This window comes from Podarcis muralis, chromosome 18 (genome assembly GCF_964188315.1).
Source record: "Podarcis muralis chromosome 18, rPodMur119.hap1.1, whole genome shotgun sequence".
NCBI lineage: Eukaryota > Metazoa > Chordata > Lepidosauria > Squamata > Lacertidae > Podarcis > Podarcis muralis.
The window spans coordinates 10,250,824-10,272,358 of record NC_135672.1 but is presented as its reverse complement, the minus strand read 5'-3'; the positions used below and the strand labels follow the sequence as shown (position 1 = coordinate 10,272,358).

At 48.5% G+C, this 21,535-nt stretch overlaps 1 protein-coding gene across 1 annotated transcript in view; it reads left to right on the top strand.

Annotated features, from left to right (window-relative positions):
• HCN2 (hyperpolarization activated cyclic nucleotide gated potassium and sodium channel 2) overlaps nt 1–21,535 on the top strand; it is a 44,852-nt gene that overhangs the window by 13,461 nt on the left and 9,856 nt on the right. Inside the window, exons 2-3 of the mRNA XM_077921824.1 lie at nt 11,441–11,864; nt 19,359–19,520. Coding sequence (XP_077777950.1) covers nt 11,441–11,864; nt 19,359–19,520 — 586 coding nt within the window. The remainder of the gene's footprint in view (nt 1–11,440; nt 11,865–19,358; nt 19,521–21,535) is intronic.

The window sequence follows — 21,535 nt, the reverse complement described above, 5'->3', positions numbered from 1 at the left end:
TAACTCGACCTACCCACAGACTCTATTCCAGTTCACTCCCACTCCAACCAACCACCCAACTCCCCACCCAACGAACTCTCCTTTCCCCCCTCCCAGAGCTGGTTTTATAGTCCCTCTGACTCCACCCCCTGGGTTCTGATTGGGTAACTTATTTAACTATTTCACCTCCAGCACTCTCAACGTCACAGGGACGGAGACGCTCCTTCAGGGATATGAGAGCGACTCTTCACCTCCTGTGGTTTCTAGCAACTGGGATTCAGAAATATTTCTGCCTCCCAGCTGTGGAGGCATCGCACAGCTGTCCTGGCAAGCAGTCCCCTTCTCCATTTTTTTAAAATTATTAGCTTTTCCACAATTATAACAAAAACCACAAAGCAAAATAACACAGAGAAACAGAAAGAAAGGGAAAATACATCAATAAAGAAAAAAGAACAATAAACAGATAAGCAAGAGCAACAAACTTAATTCTTTAAAGATCCCACTTTTTAACCATCTTGGTTGACTTCCTCTAGTCCCTCCCTTCTGAGTTTCCTTATAATTGAAGATAACAGCTTTCTAATTTCATTGTTAAACTAAAAAAACACTCCAGTTCTATCCATCTTATTCATTCAATTTCTGCATTTTTGGACTTTTTTTTAGTTTAGAGAAAAGGGGATTAAGAGGGAGGCATGTGTTGTGGGTTAAACCACAGAGCCTAGGACTTGCCAATCAGAAGGTCGGCGGTTCGAATCCCCGCAATGACGGGGTGGGCTCCCGTTGCTCGGTCCCTGCTCCTGCCAACCTAGCAGTTCGAAAGCACCTCAAAGTGCAAGTAGATAAATAGGTACCACTCCGGTGGGAAGGTAAACGGTTTCCGTGCGCTGCTCTGGTTCGCCAGAAGCGGCTTAGTCATGCTGGCCACATGACCCGGAAGCTGGACGCCGGCTCCCTTGGCCAATAAAGCGAGATGAGCGCCGCGACCCCAGAGTCATCTGCGACTGGACCTAACGGTCAAGGGTCCCTTTACCTTTTAATCGATGAAAGTAACAGCAAACCACATAAAATGCCACAAAACATACAAAACCACGTAAAAGGGTCAAATTGAGAAACGAAGAAGCAGACCTTATAAAACTATTTTTTTATAAATATATATCCCTGAACTGTTTTCCCTGCTGCTGCTGCTGCTGCTGCTGTTCTCAAAGTCAGAGGTGAAAATGCCATTTCCTGATGAAAAACAGAAAATCTCTCCCTTCCAATGTTGTGATTACTTACTTTCTGGAGTTTTGTTAATAAGCCTGTGCCTTTTTTGAATGGGGAAATAATCGCTTGCCCTCTTATCAAACGGTTGGGTTTTCAACAGCGACAAAAAAATGTGGCGCGAGAGCATCTTGCCTCCTCCGCTCTTAATAGCGCCGCGATAACCTGATAAGGAGGTTCCCTGCATTATCCTTGTCAGAAACCGATAGGGGATTAAGTTTTGTAGCAGCCAGGGATATGACGGATGGGTACAAGAGGGGGAAAATCATTCACCATAGTGTAGAAATTATATCAAGATCAGGGCGGGATTTTGGTTTGATGAGGCCCTCAGCTACTGAATAATAATAATAATAATAATAATAATAATAATAATAATAATTTATTATTTATACCCCGCCCATCTGGCTGGGCTTCCCCAGCCACTCTGGGCAGCTTCCAAAAAAATATTAAAATACAGTAATGCATCAAACATTAAAAGCTTCCCTAAACAGGGCTGCCTTCAGATGTCTTCTAAAAGTCTGGTAGTTGTTGTTCTCTTTGACATCTGGTGGGAGGGCGTTCCACAGGGAGGGCACCACCACCAAGAAGACCCTTTGCCTGGTTCCCTGTAATCTCACTTCTTGCAGGGAGGGAACCGCCAGAAGGCCCTCGGTGCTGGACCTCAGTGTCTGGGCTGGACGATGGGAGTGGAGACGCTCCTTCAGGTATACTGGACCGAGGCCGTTTAGGGCTTTCAAGGTCAGCACCAACACTTTGAATTGTGCTCGGAAACGTACTGGGAGCCAGTGTAGGTCTTTCAAGACCGGTGTTATATGGTCTTGGTGGCCAGTCCTAGTCACCAGTCTAGCTGCCGCATTCTGGATTAGTTGTAGTTTCCGGGTCACCTTCAAAGGCAGCCCCACATAGAGCGGATGGCAGTAGTCCAAGCAGGAGATAACCAGAGCATGCACCACTCTGGCGAGACAGTCCGTGGGCAGGGAGGGTCTCAGTCTATGTACCAGATGGAGCTGCCCTGGATACAGAATTGACCTGCGCCTCCATGGACAGCTGTGAGTCCAAAATGACTCCCAGGCTGCACACCTGGTCCTTCAGGGGCACAGTTACCCCATTCAGGACCAGGGAATCCTCCACACCTGCCCGCCTCCTGCCCCCAAAAATAGTACGGTAATGGGGCCCTTTATATGTCCAGCTGTCCTTTGCCAACAACAAATTGCCGCTGTTTTTTTGTGTTGAATATGTGCCATATGGTAATTGATGGACCTGATAGGTATCTCAAGCCATTTGCACATCACAACATATGTATTTTATCAAAGCCATCGTTGAACTGAAATACCCTGACTGCCATGGGGTTTAGCTTCCTGAGAACCTTGGTTTAATTTTTTATTATTAAATCTTGTTTCTAGTCCTCATTATTGCAGTAGTGATCGCTCACATCTTGAAAACCAGCTTTAGAGGTGGGTGGACTTTTCACCGGACTTCCTTTGTTCAGGAAGTGTAAACCTACAGTCTGTTGCCCTGTAACAAAGATGACTTTGTGTCCATTTTACAGAGGGGGATACTGAGGCCGAGGGAGTAATTGTGGGAGCCCAGATATAATGAGTTCCTGCTGGAAGGACTGAAACTCAGGTTTTCAAATACCAAGCCCTGAAGTGGATCATTCAGGGGTTTAAAAACTTCCTGGACTTGGGTAGGCAGGCTGCAGTGATGGTAAGGAACTCTGCACATGCTCAGAGGCGGATTTGCGTGTCGCTGAGTTACAGCAGAGAAAACACCTTCCATCCAGTCTGGCTATGTTAGTTGGTTTTGTTTTAGGACTAGAGTTTTTTAATTCCAATCTAAAGCACTTAAATGTTACTAAGGGCTGTGCAGAAATAGCCTCTGTTTTTTATATATATCAGGCTAACATAAAGGACAATAAAATGAGGGGAAGTGCATTGTACGCTGTCCATTCATTATGGCTGCGATTTGAAATACGCTTGTTGTTGTTGTTTAGTCGTTTAGTCGTGTCCGCCTCTTCATGACCCCCTGGACCAGAGCACGCCAGACCCTCCTGTCTTCCACTGCCTCCCGCAGTTTGGTCAAACTCATGCTGGCAGCTTCGAGAACACTGTCCCACCATCTCATCCTCCGTCGTCCCCTTCTCCTTGTGCCCTCCATCTTTCCCAGCATCAGGGTCTTTTCCAGGGAGTCTTCTCTTCTCCTGAGGTGGCCAAAGTCTTGGAGCCTCAGCTTCAGGATCTGTCCTTCCAGTGAGCACTCAGGGCTGATTTCTTTCAGAATGGAGAGGTTTGATCTTCTTGCAGTCCATGGGACTCTCAAGAGTCTCCTCCAGCACCACAATTCAAAAGCATCAATACGCTTACAAGTGTGTAAGTCCCGTTGAGTTTAGTGGGACTTGACACCTGAGTAAACGGGATTGCGCTATGCTTGCAATCGATCGCCAAATGGTGAAAAGCACCCTGAATTTTTTGTGGGGGCATGGACTGTCCCCCCCACAAATGGTTGAAAACGGGGAGCTAGTTTGGGACATTGCAAGGGAACAGTTATTAGCTGAGCTCCAGCCACCAGAAATCCTTATTCCTCAGGGTGCTGTCCGTGGTACTGAAAAGAACTTCAGCTACAGTGGTACCTTGGTTCTCAAACGCCTTGGTACTCAAAACAACTTGGAACCCAAACACTGCAAACCTGGAAGTTAAGTGTTCCGCTTTGCAAACTTTTTTCGGAAGCCGAACGTGCTCCGTTTTGAGTGCCAGGCTTCCGTTTTGAGTGTTACGCTAAGGTCTGTCTGTTTTCGCTATTTATTTTGCATTTTTGCGGCTCTTTTTTGTTTTGCTTTTGTGAATCTGCGGAACCCAGTCCAGCTACTGGTTGATTGATTGTGTGACTGCAGTCCATTGTTTATTGCTTTCATTTTATGGATCCGTGGTCTCGTTAGATGGCAAAATCCATGTTAAGCTGCTGTTTTAGGGGTTGCTTTTAAACGTCTGGAACGGATTGATCCGTTCCGCATTGCTTTCTATGGGAAAGCGCGCCTTGGTTTTGGAACGCTTTGGTTTTGGAACGGACTTAAGTTTGAGAACCAAGGTACCACTGTACATATATTTTTACTCGGTATCAGACTCCCTTTAGTATTTATTTATTTGTTATTTCGTTTACAAGGCTGCCCCCACTGAGCCCTAGGGCTGAGTGGGAGGATTCGAATCTGGTGCTACACAGCCCTAGTCCAACCGGTATGTAGGGGAAGAAGACCCCTGTTTAGCTGAGATGTTCCCATTTCCTGCGCATTGTGCACCAGCCCCTCCAAGCTTTTTCCCTTGTGTGATTTACAAATGAATGGAGTGTTCTCTCTGTGTGTGTGTGTGTGTGTGTCTCACACACCCCATTTGGGCTGTCTCTCCAGTTGAACAGATTTCAAAGGACTTTGGAGAGAGAAGTGTTCAGCTCTGAATCATTTATAAAGTGTGGAGCATTAAGAGCATTTCAGGATCACTTTCTGGATCGTACCATGGTAACTCCAAAGCAGAGACCTTGGACGTAAATCGGCACGGCGGGGGAAATTTTACTCATGTCCCTGGACTCTGCAGTACTTTTAAATGGATATCAATGTTGTTGGACCACAAATCCCATCATCCCAGAGTCCATTTGGCGGAGTCTGATGAGAACTGATGTCAAACAACTTTTTGAGGGCAGTGTGATAAGCTAAAAACATAGGTAAAGGGTCCATTAGGTCCAGTTGTGACCGACTCTGCGGTTGCAGCGCTCAGCATGCTCATTGGCCGAGGGAGCCGGCATACAGCTTCCGGGTCATGTGGCCAGCAGGACTAAGCCGCTTCTGGCGAACCAGAGCAGCGCACGGAAACGCCGTTTACATTCCCGCCGGAGCGGTACCTATTTATCTACTTGCACTTTGACTTGCTTTCGAACTGCTAGGTGGGCAGGAGCAGGGACCGAGCAACGGGAGCTCACCCCGTCATGGGGATTTGAACCGCCCACCTTCTGATTGGCAAGTCCTAGGCTCTGTGGTTTAACCCACAGCGCCGCCAGTGTCCCTTCCAACACATAAATAAAAGCACAATAAAATATTTTTTAAAAAGGCAAAATACAGGGTTGCCTTTGGATGGCTCGCATCTCTCTGTCTTCTGTCTTTTTAACAAAAAAAGTTATCCTGAACATCTTCTTCAGTTCATTATAAATCATTTCCCAATAATTTCTGATTACTTTACAACTCCGCCACATATGGTAAAACAGGAATATTCTTGTTCTTATTCCTTCTCGTTCTTAAATATCAACTGCTATAGCTCTCTCGCGCATCCCTTCCCCTGTCTCAAAACACACAGATCATCATTTGCCTTCCAGAAAGCTTTCACCAGTATTGCTATTTTTAAGTCGTTAAGCCTCATTTACTAAGCGGCATTCTCAGTTTTTCTTTTTACACTGTCTGCGGTTATCACCGTGTGGGATATGGAATTGTTTTAACGATGTGGGTGACAGGACGATAGCCGTACGTGGTATTCACCTGAGATGCACTGCAAAAAGTCCCTGGTCAAAATGTCAGCTGCGCTGTGAAATTCCCGCGAGGCTTCCAAGGGTTGCCCCAGGAGAGATGCACTGCAGTAGCCCAGCTTCAATTATTTGCACAGGTTTTCTGCGATCCATAAAACTAAGCCCTGTACCGCCGACATTTTTCTTCTTACAACACCGCTCACGTCCCTCTGTTTTGTGGTGCTGTGCACCACTCGGAACCCTTTGAAAACATTAGCATCTTTAGAAAATACTTTTAAATGGATATCAATGTTGTTGGACCACAAATCCCATCATCCCAGAGTCCGTTTGGCGGAGTCTGATGAGAACTGATGTCAAATAATTTCTGGAGGGCAGTGTGATAAGCTAAAAACATAGGTAAAGGGTAAAGGGACCCCTGACCATTAGGTCCAGTCGTGACCGACTCTGGGGTTGCGGCGCTCATCTTGCTTTATTGGCCGAGGGAGCCGGCGTACAGCATGACTAAGCCGCTTCTGGCGAACCAGAGCAGCGCACGGAAACGCCGTTTACCTTCCCGCCGGAGCGGTACCTATTTATCTACTTGCACTTTGATATGCTTTTGAACTGCTAGGTTGGCAGGAACAGGGACCGAGCAACGGGAGCTCACCCCGTCATTGCGGGGATTCGAACCGCCGACCTTCTGATCGGCAAGCCCTAGGCTCTGTGGTTTAACCCACAGCGCCACATGGGAAAAATCCGGTAGTTCTCCTTCAAGGAATGATAAGATGCTTTTAATGGGCTCCCCCCACCAGCCTCTCAAACCAGCCTGCTGCTCAAACTCTCCGCTGGCAAATCTCTCTCTCCCTCTCTCTGTGCATGTTGCTGTCCTATCCTCCATCCATCTCCGGCCCTCCTTTTTCTCTGCCCCCCCCTCCAATCTCTGCAGCTCTGCATCCAAATAGCCACAAGGAAATTTTGCAGCAGATGAGAATCAGGGTCAGTTTACAAACTGGGGAGGTGGGGGAGAGGGAGGAAAGCTGGCCGGCCGCCGGCCGCAGCCAGCTAGCCAAGGAAAAAACATAGCCATTACGGGTCACCCCCTGAAAGATGCCGCCTGCTATTTTTTGCCTCGCGCTGGTGCAATGGGACGCTGTCTTAAATAACAAAACGTCCCTGTGGATTGGCCAGCCTTTGTTGAGAGAGAGAGAGAGAGAGAGAGAGAGAGAGAGAGGTACCGATGTCTGCGGGCATAAGAAATTAAAATAGGGGTGTTTGGAGAACTGAGAGAGGCCAGAATCTCCATGGACGTCTGGTTCTGGGCATAACCTCTCAGTGCTGGCGCCGCCTCGGTTTTCCCCATCTGTTAAATGGGCTTTCAAGCCTGCGGCCAGAAATCTGCTTGTAGTTAATGCAGGAAGCAGGGACTGTGTCGCTTCTTAAAATTTCCATTTATCCTTTGCCCCTGAATTTGGGGGCAATTCTGGGGTCTCCGGTGCTCAACTTTGGGGCTGTTTGGATTTGTTATAGGAGCATGTTAGGTTCTTGTTTTCGGTTTTTTTAATGCTTTGGTCTTCCGTTGTCAGTTGCTTCTGCTTAGGAATCAATGAATAAATAGCGTAAGAAGTCAATTCTCACAGTTTCCTAACAACTCTCAGCGCCCTGAAAAAACTACGACTCCCATGACTTTTCCCCACCAGGGAAACTGCAGCTGTTAATCTTCGGCTCTTTCTAGCCCTGAAACTTTTCCATTCTAGCTGGTTATTGGGAGAAATCTTGACACCTAAGAACCAGTGTCTTGAGTTTGCTTCTTTCCTCCTCCCTCCTCCCTCCTCTTTCCTTTCGTGCCGTGTGTTTTAGGGCCTTACGTTACTCTGGGATGCTTAAAAAACAAAATACAGAAATGCCCTTCACTTTGCTTCATAACACGGCTGGCCAGTTCGCCTCTGTTCTCTCTCTAGTGATTTTTTTTCCTGGCTTTGCTGCAGTCGCTAGGGAGAGCTGAAGGGTACCCAGGAGCCCAGCATCCCTGAAGTCAAAATTGCGCGGCTGTGACATCACAGGCAGTTGCCGTGGCAACCCTCGGCTCCCAAACGCTGTCATTGGATTAAGGTCAGGAGTCAAACATGGCTCCCTCTCTGCTTTTCCACCCAGTTTACTGTCTCCAAGTTGATGGGTCGGCAAACCCTGGAGAGGACTGTCTCCTCAATCGCTGTTTCTTAAGATTCTGCTTTCAAAAATAACTTGGGTTGCATCCAACTGACGCTCTGTCTGCACTGTGCATTTAAAGCAGTATTGCACCATTTTAAGCAATTTCCCCAAAATCCTGGAAACTGTTGTTTCACGTGGGCGCTGTTCAGAGAACCCCTAATTCCCCCCCTTAGAGCTACGATTTTCTTCCATATATATAATTTTAATTAGTTTTTTTACCTATCATTTTCAACAGTAATTAAACATACTTTTACCTTTTACTCAATTTTTTTGACTTCCACGAGTCCTGTCTGAAAATTTTCCAATCTACTCTCTTAGTATGCATTTCTTATTTTCCCTATTACCGTATTTTTTGCTCTATAAGACTCACTTTTCCCCTCCTAAAAAGTAAGGGGAAATGTGTGTGCGTCTTCTGGAGCGAATGCAGGCTGCGCAGCTATCCCAGAAGCCAGAACAGCAAGAGGGATTGCTGCTTTCGCTGCACAGCGACCCCTCTTGCTGTTCTGGCTTCTGAGATTCAGAATATTTTTTTTCTTGTTTTCCTCCTCCAAAAACTAGGTGCGTCTCGTGGTCTGGTGCTTCTTATAGAGCGAAAAATACGGTACATTTCAAACTCATAACCAATATCACTGTCTTTTTCTACTTTGCAACACTTCGTCTATTTCTCCTTACAAAACTTCTTGTAGTCCTGCTAGCGTAATTTGTTGATTGCAGTTGCTCTTCAAATATACAGCTACGGTTCTCAAATAACTCCTTTTCATGGTGAACTTCGGGAAACATAGCTCTGTGAGGGAGATGGAGCAGGGGGTGGGATCTTCTAACAATTCGTGGCGCCCTTAGAAAAATACAGTTCCCGGAAGCCCTTGCTGTTTAAAAGTGGTGCGATAAGAGCATTATCCTGGAAGCAGGGGCCTAAGCGTGGAGTACAGAGTTAAATTCACTTAGCAGCATAAATCGGGGGAAATGTTGTTATGCAAGAGACTTGTTTGGGAGGTTAGTTTTGCAACAAGTTTCCCTTCAGTTGCATTTTTCAGTAATAATAATAATAATAATAATAATAATAATAATAATAATAATTGTTGTTGTTTAGTCGTTTAGTCGTGTCCGACTCTTCGTGACCCCATGGAGCAGAGCACGCCAGGCACTCCTGTCTTCCACTGCTTCCCGCAGTGGAATAATAATTTATTATTTATACCCCGCCCATCTGGCTGGGCTTCCCCAGCCACTCTGGGCAGCTTCCAAAAAAAATATTAAAATACTGTAATACATCAAACATGAAAAGCTTCCCTAAACAGGGCTGCCTTCAGATGTCTTCTAAAAGACTGGTAGTTGTTGTTCTCTTTGACATCTGACGGGAGGGCGTTCCACTGGGCGGGTGCCACCACCGAGAAGGCCCTCTGCCTGGTTCCCTGTAACTTGGCTTCTCGCAGAGAGGGAACCGCCAGAAGGCCCTCGGCGCTGGACCTCAGTGTCCGGGCAGAACGATGGAGCTTCGAGAACACTGTCCCACCATCTCGTCCTCTGTCGTCCCCTTCTCCTTGTGCCCTCCATCTTTCCCAACATCAGGGTCTTTTCCAGGGAGTCTTCTCTTCTCCTGAGGTGGCCAAAGTCTTGGAGCCTCAGCTTCAGGATCTGTCCTTCCAGGGAGCACTCAGGGCTGATTTCCTTCAGAATGGAGAGGTTTGATCTTCTTGCAGTCCATGGGACTCTCAAGAGTCTCCTCCAGCACCAGAATTCAAAAGCATCCATTCTTCGGCAATCAGCCTTCTTTATGGTCCAGCTCTCACTTCCATACATCACTACTGGGAAAACCATGGCTTTAAGTATACGGACCTTTGTTGGCAAGGTGCTGTCTCTACTTTTTAAGATTAATAATAATAATAATAATTTACTATTTGTTCCCCGCCCATCTGGCTGGGTTTCCCCAGCTACTCTGGGCGGCTTCCATAAAAACCAAAGATACAGTAAAATATCACAGATTAAAAACTTCCCTGAACAGGGCTGCCTTATTGCTTTTGGCACTCTTGGCAGCTGGGTTAGTTTACCTTTAGGATGCAGACTTCCCCATCATTCTTGTCCCTGCCCCCCGATAGACATCCTTGTGAGAACGCCTCCCTGTATTCGAGTGTGTTTGTGGAAAGGCGTTGCAGCGTTTAATCTTGACTGACAGTGCACAGCGATCTCCAAATTGCTGCATGCTGCCTCGTTCGACCTTGCAGGCTGTCAAAGAAGGTCATTGACAGTTCGAGTTGCATGGCTTGTGGGGATCAGGGAGGAAGGGTGCCTGGATGAGCTTTGGGGAGCAGGAGCCAACTCTCCACTCCTGAAAGATGTGCCTTATTTTTTACGCTGCAGATCTTTATACATATCTCCAGGGTTACATCATGGTCATCAGGAGTGTCCGGGGACGTGGGTGCCACGCAGAGTGCAAAGCCCTGGCACCGAAATTTGTGGGTGCCCGGCCTCTTCATGGGGAATTTTGTGGGTGCTCCCAGGTTCCCAGGGAGTTGGCACCTAAGATGATGATCAAGGTGTTCAAAGTTCGGATCTGTCTTCTTTCCAGAACTGAATGGGTAGCGCTTTGATTGCTGCAATTTGCAAACTGTAAGAGTTTGTTGTTGTTTAGTTGTGTCCGCCTCTTTGTGACCCCCTGGACCAAGAGCACGCCAGGCCCTCCTGTCTTCCACTGCCTCCCTCAGTTTGGTCAAACTCATGTCCGTAGCTTCGAGAACACTGTCCCACCATCTCGTCCTCCGTCGTCCCCTTCTCCTTGCGCCCTCCATCTTTCCCAACATCAGGGTCTTTTCCAGGGAGTCTTCTCTTCTCAGGAGGTGGCCAAAGTCTTGGAGCCTCAGCTTCAGGATCTGTCCTTCCAGTGAGCACTCAGGGCTGATTTCCCTAAGAATGGAGAGGTTTGATCTTCTTGCAGTCCATGGGACTCTCAAGAGTCTCCTTCAGCACCAGAATTCAAAAGCATCCATTCTCCGGCGATCAGCTTTCTTTATGGTCCAGCTCTCACTCTCACTGTAAGAGTAGGGCGTGTCATTTTAAGGAAGTGAAACTTCCTTAGGAAGGTGGCTTAAAAACAGGGGGGCTTTTGGGTGTGAGGGGTTCAAATTTGGTATTATTTTTGTGTAACTGGACAATGTTTAGCTTGGCAAGTACAGTTATGAACTTAATTCGTTCTGGAGGTCCGTTCTCAACCTGAAACTGTTCTTAACCTGAAGCACCACTTTAGCTAATGGGGCCTCCTGCTGCTGCTGCGCCGCCGGAGCCTGATTTCTGTTCTCATCCTGAAGCAAAGTTCTTAACCTGAAGCACTATTTCTGAGTTAGCGGAGCCTGTAACCTGAAGCGTATGTAACCAGAGGTACCACTGTACACACATTTTACTTAACCTCCTTTCTCTGAAGATTCCCCAGCTGGTTTCTGCCATTGCATCCAATCGGTTTATGACACTTGCTGTTTGGCTGGTTCCTGTGTTCCTAAGACGTCTTTTCCCCTTCCCTCTCTAGGTTCTACTGGGACTTCACCATGCTTCTCTTCATGGTGGGAAACCTCATCATCATCCCCGTTGGCATCACCTTCTTCAAGGACGAGACCACGGCCCCCTGGATCGTATTCAACGTAGTGTCGGACACCTTCTTCCTCATGGACCTGGTGATGAACTTCCGGACGGGGATCGTCATTGAGGACAACACAGAGATCATCTTGGACCCTGAGCGCATCAAGAAGAAGTATCTAAAGACGTGGTTCGTGGTGGACTTGGTCTCCTCCATCCCTGTGGATTATATTTTCCTCATTGTGGAGAAGGGCATCGACTCGGAGGTCTACAAGACTGCCCGGGCTCTGCGCATCGTCCGCTTCACTAAGATCCTCAGCCTTTTGCGGCTGCTTCGCCTTTCGAGACTTATCCGTTACATTCACCAGTGGGAGGAGGTAGGATTGTTTATTCATTTGCAGCCTTCCTTAACCCACTGCCCCCCCCCCCCCAGATCTTGCTGGACTACAGCTCCCTTCAGCAGCAGTGGTCAAGGATGATAGGAGTTGTGGTCCTGTAGTCTTTCAGCACCACGGAGAGCTCTGAGCTTGGGGTAGTTGTTTCCCTGAAGCGCAGAGAGCTTCCAAGTAGGTGGGGAGCTCAGGCAAGTCATACAGTACCACGGAGAGCTCTGAAGTGGCCGTTCAGTGTTATAAAGGAATTTGAGATTGTGTTTCAATACCATGGAGAGCTCCAAGAGCTCATTCAGCGGAATGAAATTTCAGGTGGTCTTTCAGTACCATGGAGAGCACCAAGTGGTCGTTCAGAACCACGGAGAGCTCCGCAATTGTCTTTCCGTGATGTTGCTCCCCATTTGTGGAATCCTTTCCCCAGGAAGGCTCGCCTGGCGCCTTCATTAACATATCATTAACATTAGGCTCCAGGCATAAATGTTTCTCTATAACCAGGCCTTTGGCCTTTGAAATGTGTTTGCGGTAGGGGACCCAAAATTTGGATTGAGCCCAGAACAAACCAGGGGCTGGCTTTTGGGCTGAGGTTTTCTCCAGAGTTACAAATCCAGATGGGATTAAACTGGCCCCCGGCAACCTCTGCCTGTCCTCTCTTCCACGACCTAAGCTAGATGGAGGCTATGATGATGGGGGAGAACCTTGAGATCCTTGGAGGAAAATGGAGATGTACATGAAAAACACAAGAAACATACATTTTTAATAGATAGTGGTTAAAGACATATGGTTGAATAAATGGAGACAGCCTGGCCATCCCACTTTTCAGGAAGAAATGTCAGATGTGGCAGATTGACGGTCCTCAGAAGGATATCGCAGAGCTGGAGAGGGTTCAGAAATGGGCGATCCAAATTATCAGGAAATAACCCACACGCCTCCCTCTGATGAGGAAGGGGTACAACATCTGGGATTTTTTAGTAAAGGGGGAATGTGATGGAGGTGTGGAAAATAAATGCATGCCATGCAGAAAGGACAGGGACGCGGGTGGCACTGTGGGTTAAACCCCTGAGCCTCTTGGGCTTGCCGATCGGAAGGTCGGCAGTTCGAATCCCCGTGACAACGGGGTGAGCTCCCGTTGCTCGGTCCCTGCTCCTGCCAACCTAGCAGTTTGAAAGCATACCAGGGCAAGTAGATAAATAGGTACCGCTCCGGCGGGAATGTAAACAGCGTTTCCGTGCACTGCTCTGGTTTGCCAGAAGCGGCTTAGTCCTGCTGGCCACATGACCCGGAAGCTGTACACCGGCTCCCTCGGCCAATAAAGTGAGAAAGTTAGAAACTCAGATAATATAAGATAGGAGCCAAATGGCTTCTTAGTCCAAGCTTGCAGCCACAAAAACAGAATGCCTTGTTGCCATTTTGGGGCAAGACAGCTCTAAAGCCTTTTTTATTGATTGATTGATTGATTGATTGATTGATTGATGGGCTGTGATTGATTCTCAGTGAAATATCTGGCTAGTCCAGGTGACAACCTTGAGCCCACTTAAGAGCTTTGAGAACTTAAAGAAGAAAAGTCCCTTGATCCAGGGACAAGTCCACATAATTATTAACCTGTCCCTACCTCATTTTCTTAATGGTGACACGGATCATTCATAACTTAAGAATATTCTTCACCACCGTCTTCCATTGTCTTCCGTGTACAATGGATGTTGTGTGGGAATATGTTGTTGTTGTTGTTGTTGTTGTTGTTGTTTAGTCGTTTAGTCGTGTCCGCCTCTTCGTGACCCCCTGGACCAGAGCACGCCAGGCCCTCCTGTCTTCCACTGCCTCCCGCAGTTTGGTCAAACTCATGCTGGTAGCTTCAAGAACACTGTCCCACCATCTCGTCCTCTGTCGTCCCCTTCTCCTTGTGCCCTCCATCTTTCCCAACATCAGGGTCTTTTCCAGGGAGTCTTCTCTTCTCATGAGGTGGCCAAAGTCTTGGAGCCTCAGCTTCAGGATCTGTCCTTCCAGAGAGCACTCAGGGCTGATTTCCTTCAGAATGGAGAGGTTGGATCTTCTTGCAGTCCATGGGACTCTCCAGAGTCTCCTCCAGCACCAGAATTCAAAAGCATCCATTCTTCGGCGATCAGCCTTCTTGATGGTCCAGCTCTCGCTTCCATACATCACTACTGGGAAAACCAGAGCTTGAACTATACGGACCTTTGTTGGCAAGGTGATGTCTCTGCTTTTTAAGATGCTGTCTAGATTTGTCATTGTTTTTCTCCCAAGAAGCAGGCGTCTCTTAATTTCGTGGCTGCTGTCACCATCTGCAGTGATCATGGAGCCCAAGAAAGTAAAATCTCTCACTGCCTCCATTTCTGTGTGGGAATATACTTGCCATGAAAGGCTGTTGTGATTTGTGGGACGGGAAGGGAAAAGAACCTCAATCTCTCTCTGACCTGGAGGCAAATCTCGTCCTCTGTCCATGGTGCTGAAGCCACATATTTTCTCCCGCGATTTGACACTTCGTCGCTCATTAACAGGGAGAGATCCTCAGTTTTGCCACCTTAAACGATGACGAGCGACAAGGAGGAACAAGACATGGGCAGCTAAGTTCCTAACTGTGTCCCCTGAGCAAATTCTGCAATAGGAAGCCGAGGCCGGTATAAACAAGGAGAAAAATTAAAGGGCTTCAGTTTGGCATATGCAGCTACTTACTTGAAAGTAAATGATGCTGAACAGAGTGTGATGTACTTGGAATCTTATAATTTTAGGGTTGGAAGGAATCTTGAGGGACACCTCCACCCCTGCAAGGCAGGAATCTCGACGAAACTTCTTAGAGAACATGTTATTAGCAGCGTGAGTGAGGATAGCAGCCCAGGATACAGTCATACCTCACGTTACAGACGCTTCAGGTTGTGTTTTTTTTGGGTTACAGACTGCTGAAAGCCGGAAGTACTGGAATGGGTTACCTCCGGGTTTCAGCGGTCACGCATGCGCAGAAGCGCTAAATCGCGTTTTGCTCATGCGCAGAAGCCGCCCGGGACGTTCAGCTTCCAAAAATACCATGCTTTTCAGTGTATAAGACTATTCTTTTTTACTCTAAACAACGGAGCCTCTTGGGCTTGCCGACCAGAAGGTCAGCGGTTCAAATCCCCGTGACAAGGTGGACTCCGGATGCTCGGTCCCTGCTCCTGCCAATCAAGCAGTTCGAAAGGACGTCAAAGTGCAAGTAGATAAATAGGTACCACTCCGGCGGGAAGGTAAACGGCGTTTCCATGCGCTGCTCTGGTTTGCCAGAAGCGGCTTAGTCCTGCTGGCCACATGACATGGAAAAACTGCGGACAAACGCCGGCTCCCTCGGCCAGTAAAGCGAGATGAGCACCACAACCCCAGAGTCGTCCGCGACTGGACCTAACGGTCAGGGGTACCTTTACCTTTTTAATGTTCAAAATCTGGGCTCATCTTATACATGCATAGTAAAGTGGTACCTCAGGTTACATACGCTTCAGGTTACAGTCTCCGCTAACCCAGAAATAGTACCTCGGGTTAAGAACTTTGCTTCAGGATGAGAACAGAAATCATGCAGCGGTGGCAGTGGGAGGCCCCATTAGCTAAAGTGGTACCTCAGGTTAAGAACAGTTTCAGGTTAAGAACGGACCTCCAGAACGAATTAAGTTCTTAACCCGAGGTACCACTGTATCTCCCCTCCCTCCATTTTCTTACATCGGAGCTCCCCAAAATAGGAGGCGTCTTATACATGGGGGCATCTTATAAACGGAAGGTACGGTAGTTTGCCAACAAAGGTCCGTCCAGTTCAAGCTATGGTTTTCCCAGTAGTGATGTATGGAAGTGAGAGCTGGACCACCAAGAAGGCTGATCGCCGAAGAATTGATGCTTTTGAATTCTGGTGCTGGAGGAGACTCTGGAGAGTCCCGTGGACTGCAAGAAGATCAAACCTCTCCATTCGGAAGGAAATCAGCCCTGAGTGCTCACTGGAAGGACAGATCCTGAAGCTGAGGCTCCAAGACTTTGGCCACCTCATGAGAAGAGAAGACTCTCTGGAAAAGACCCTGATGCTGGGAAAGATGGAGGGCACAAGGAGAAGGGGACGACGGAGGAAGAGATGGTGGGACAGTGTTCTCGAAGCTACCAGCATGAGTTTGACCAAACTGCGGGAGGCAGTGGAAGACAGGAGGGCCTGGCGTGCTCTGGTCCAGGGGGTCACGAAGAGGCGGACACGACTAAACAACAACAACACGGTAGTTTGCAAACTGGAACAGTCACTTCTGTGTTCCGACCGTTTGGGAGCGGATTTGTTTGGGAGCCGAGGCGTTTGAGATCCAAGGTAGATGCATTTGGTAGGGTAGGGGGCACGGCGGATGAGTTTATGGAGTCTAGAGGGGGGTGAGTTTATGGAGCCACTAGCCTGGAGCGGGACAAGGCAGGACCCCAAAGGCGGACGCTGCCTCCTGTCAACGCTTTTGCCCTGTCCTTCTGTGTCTCCCGGAGAAACTGCAGCCTTCTCTCCATCCCCGTGTCGTAATTTCTGCCGAGAGGGGAGCATCTGTTCATCAGCTGCAAGCTTCCACATGCCGGCTCCCCCCCTCGACGCAGGCCATGCGCCGCAGAGAGGCCCTTGTCTCTTCCCTGACCCCAGCTGTAATTACCCGCTAGATTGAATGTTGGAACAATTAATACGTCCTCGTCAAACGACGAGCCTTTTGTGATTGGGTTTCCTCCGCGCAGAGCAAGAGAGAGCTATTTCCACGCTGCCTCGAGCCTGCGATCAAAGCGGCAGCGGCGTTGGTGGTCCGCAGGACAGCTGGGGGAGAGTCCCCCCACTGCACATGATTGCGGTCGCCAGTTCGAATCCTGCCTTAACTACTTCCGGGAAGCGGGAGCTGTTTTATTAGCCCACGTCTGTGATATCTGCAAAACCCTGGGTTCAATTCCTGGCACCTCTACTTTGTAAGAGTTGGAATACCAGAGGGCCTCCTCTCTCGCTCAACCTTCCTGCTCAGTCACTTAGTGATATTTCGAACCTGTCTTTTCCCGGACTGGGGACTCAAGGCAGCTTATGCAAATGAAAGCAGCAACGAAAACAAAAGATAAAATACAGTGCGCTTCCAACCGTTTCTGGGCGAAATTCTGCAAGATACCGTATTTTTCGCTCTATAAGACGCACCAGACCACAAGACGCACCTAGTTTTTGGAGGAGGAAAACAAGAAAAAAAATATTCTGAATCTCAGAAGCCAGAACAGCAAGAGGGATCGCTGCGCAGTGAAAGCAGCAATCCCTCTTGCTGTTCTGGCTTCTGGGATAGCTGCGCAGCCTGCATTCGCTCCATAAGACGCACACACATTTCCCCTTACTTTTTAGGAAGGAAAAAGTGAGTCTTACAGAGCAAAAAATACGGTATCTCAAGCCATTTGCACAAAAAGGACTGGTTTTGGGGGGGGAGTACTTTTAAACATTTTTTTTTTCAATTAATTATGAATTATTTCCCAATACATCTTCCAAATATTTGAAGACAGCAATCCGGTCACCTCTCAGACTTTTTTATGCTTTCTGTGTTTTTTCCGTATTGTTTTAATTTGCGTAAGCTGCTTCGAGCCCCAGTCTGCGGGCTGGCAGGATATAAATATAACGCTAACTTAAATAATTATTCCTTTTGCTCTTGGGAGTGCGTTTTCTGTTTTAAATTTAATGTAAAACAAAGAACGAAACGGAAAATCAATGGCCTGGCCATCTTGTTCTGTTTTGTAGGTGCAGGAGAGTCTTTGTAGTGGCTCTTAAGACCATTTTAGACTGGCGAGCTTTTCAAAGAAACAGAACAAAACTCAGAAGCTTTAACAGTAATTGCGCCCCCCTGTTTTCAATCTGCTGATATATATATATCTCACCCAGTTTAGTGTTATTTCTCTAGAACTGGCCTTTCATCTGTCTCGATTGAGATATTTGTCTTCCAAATGTGGGGTGCAGATCATAGAATCGTAGAATCTTAGAGCTGGAAGGGACCCAGCGGTCATCTAGTCCAACCCCCTGCGATGTAGGAATCTCGGCTAAAGCACCCATGACAGATGGCCACCCAGCCTCTGCTTGAAAAACCACCAAGGAAGGAGAGTCCGCCATCTCTCGTGGGAGTCTGTTCCACTGCTGAACAGCTCTTACTGTCAGAAAGTTTTCCCCATTGTTTAGTTGGAATCTCCTTTCTTGTCACTTGAAGCCACGGGTTCGAGTCCTACCCTCCAGAGCAGGAGAAAACAAGCGTGCTCCCTCTTCCATGTGGCAGCCTTTCAGATATTTGAGGATGGCTATCATATCTCCTCTTTTCCAGGATAAACATACCCAGCTCCTTCAACCGTTCCTCATCAGGCTTAGTTTCCAGCCCCTTGATCCTCTCGGTCGCCCTCCTTTGCCCACCTTCCAGCTTGTCAACATCCTTCTTAAATTGTGGCGCCCAGAACTGGACACAGGTGTGGTCTGAGCTGGGCAGAATAGAGCGGGACTATGGACTTCCCTTTCAGGGACACAGGTGGCGCTGTGGGTTAAACCACAGAGCCTAGGACTTGCCGATCAGAAGGTCGGTGGTTCGAATCCCCACAACAGGGTGAGCTCCCGTTCCTCGGTCCCTGCTCCTGCCAACCTAGCAGTTGAAAAGCACACCAGTGCAAGTAGATAAATAGGTACCACTCCAGTGGGAAGCTAAACGGCATTTCCGTGCGCTGCTCTGGTTCGCCAGAAGTGGCTTTGTCATGCTGGCCACATGACCTGGAAGCTGTACGCCGGCTCCCTCGGCCAATAAAGCAAGATGAGCGCCGCAACCCCAGAGTCGGCCACGACTGGACCTAATGGTCAGGGGTCCCTTTACCTTTACTTTATGACTTCCCTTGATCTGGACACTAGATTCCTGTTTGATGCAGCCTGCAATAGCATTACCCTTTTTTGCTGCTGCATCACACTCTTGGCTCATGTTCAGCTTGTGGTCCACCAAGACCCCTAGATCCTTTTCACACGTACCGCTAGCAAGCCAGGTGCCCCCCATCACAGGTGGCGCTGTGGGTTAAAGCCTCAGCGCCTAGGACTTGCCGATCGAAAGGTCGGCGGTTTGAATCCCTGCGGCGGGGTGCGCTCCCGTCGCTCGGTCCCAGCGCCTGCCAACCTAGCAGTTCGAAAGCATCCCCCGGGTGCAAGTAGATAAATAGGGACCGCTTACCAGCGGGAAGGTAAACGGCGTTCTGTGTGCTGCGCTGGCTCGCCAGATGCAGCTTGTCACGCTGGCCACGTGACCCGGAAGTGTCTGCGGACAGCGCTGGCCCCCGGCCTCTTGAGTGAGATGGGCGCACAACCCTAGAGTCTGGCAAGACTGGCCCGTACGGGAAGGGGTACCTTTACCTTTAAGTGCAGAACCTTACGTTTGTCCCTGTTGAAATTCGTTTTCTGAGCCTGGGCCCAGTTCTCCGGTCTGTTACAGTCCTGAAATAATATATGCGTTTCCCTTCCAGATCTTCCACATGACCTACGACCTGGCCAGTGCTGTCATGAGGATCATCAACCTCATTGGAATGATGCTTCTCCTGTGTCACTGGGATGGCTGCCTCCAGTTCCTGGTTCCCATGCTCCAAGATTTTCCCAGCGACTGCTGGGTCTCCATCAACGGGATGGTGGTGAGTCCGGTTGCCTCGACATCTTCCCCCTCTTGGCTCTCGCTACCGGGAGCCGGCCTCCATAATAATAATAATAATAATAATAATAATAATAATAATAATACAGTGGTGCCCCGCAAGACGAATGCCTCACAAGACGGAAAACCCACTTGACGAAAGGGTTTTCCGTTTTGGAGGTGCTTCGCAAAACGAATTTCCTATGGGCTTGCTTTGCAAGACGAAAATGTCTTGCGAGTTCCTGCAGGGTTCCCCCCCCCCCTTTTCCCCAAGCCGCTAAGCCACTTAACAGATGATCCGCTAAGCTGCTGAACAGCTGATCCACTAAGCCGCTTAACAGCTGATCCGCTAAGCCACTTAACAGCTGATTGCTAAGCCGCTTATCAGCTGATCCGCTAAGCCGCTAAGCTGCTTAACAGCTGATCCGCTAAACCCGCTAAGCCGCTAATAGCGCTAAGCCGCTAAGCCGCTAATGGGCTTGCTTCTTCGCAAGACTCGCAGAACGGATTCTTTTCGTCTTGCGAGGCACCACTGTAATAATTTATTATTTATACCCCGCCCATCTGGCTGAGTTTCCCAAGCCACTCTGGGCGGCTTCCAATCAAGTGTTAAAAACAATACAGCGTTAAATATTAAAAACTTCCCTGAACAGGGCTGCCTTCAGGTGTCTTTTAAAGAGAAGATAGCTGCTTATTTCCTTCACATCTGATGGGAGGGCGTGCCACAGGGCGGGCGCCACTACCGAGAAGGCCCTCTGCCTGATTCCCTGTAACCTCACTTCTCGCAATGAGGGAACTGCCAGAAGGCCCTCGGCGCTGGATCTCAGTGTCCGGGCAGAATGATGGGGGTGGAGACGCCCCTTCAGGTCTACTGGGCCGTTTAGGGCTTTAAAGGTCAGCACCAACACTTTGAATTGTGCTCGGAAACGTCCTGGGAGCCAATGCAGATTTCTCAGGACCGGTGTTATGTGGTCCTGCTCCGTTACTTCCGGGTTGCCACGGAGCGCAACTCAAACACGTTCAACCCGAGATATGACTGTACATAAATTTGGCACTGGTTGAGTTAGTACAGTGGATGCTCAGGTTGCGAACGTGATCCGTGTGGGATTCACATTCGCAACTCGCATCCGTGCACGCGTGGGTTGCGATTCGACGCTTCTGTGCAAAGCTCGATTTAGCGCTTCTGCGCATGTGCGACTGCTGAAGCCCGGAAGTAACCCGTTCCAGTACTTCCAGGTTTTGGCAGTGCGCAACCCGAAAAACCGCAACCTGAAGCGGCTGTAACCCGAGGTATGACTGTAATAGCGAAAACACAGACCTGTCAGACAGGAGGACTGGCTTGTGTTGTGCCCAGGCTGCCTGCTTCCTCCTGGGTCTCAGTCTCAGTCAGTTTTATTGCTCATAGCCAAAGGCTGCCGCAATGTACACAGAATTATTTGGCAATTAAAAGAAAATATACTGAATTGATAAGAAAGACTTGAAACATTTATATTATCAAAACATTACGTACTCTAAACAGAGCTATAAAAGTACCCCAATGTACAGATCAAGACATTAAACAATAAAATTCGTAAGCTAAAATCATCACATGGTCACTAATGTTAAAAGCAATGTCGATTAATAGAGTGTGCAATTTATAAAGTGTTTGGTGACAAAGATACAGCATAGCCTGAGGTAAAGGTAAAGGTACCCCTGCCCGTACGGGCCAGTTGTGTCCGACTCTGGGGTTGTGCGCCCATCTCGCTTAAGAGGCCGGGGGCCAGCGCTGTCCGGAGACACTTCCGGGTCACGTGGCCAGCGTGACGAAGCTGCTCTGGCGAGCCAGAGCCGCACACGGAAACGCCGTTTACCTTCCCGCTAGTAAGCGGTCCCTATTTATCTACTTGCACCCGGGGGTGCTTTCGAACTGCTAGGTTAGCAGGCACTGGGACCGAGCAACAGGAGCGCACCCCGCCGCGGGGATTCGAACCGCCGACCTGACGATCGGCAAGTCCTAGGCGCTGAGGTTTTACCCACAGC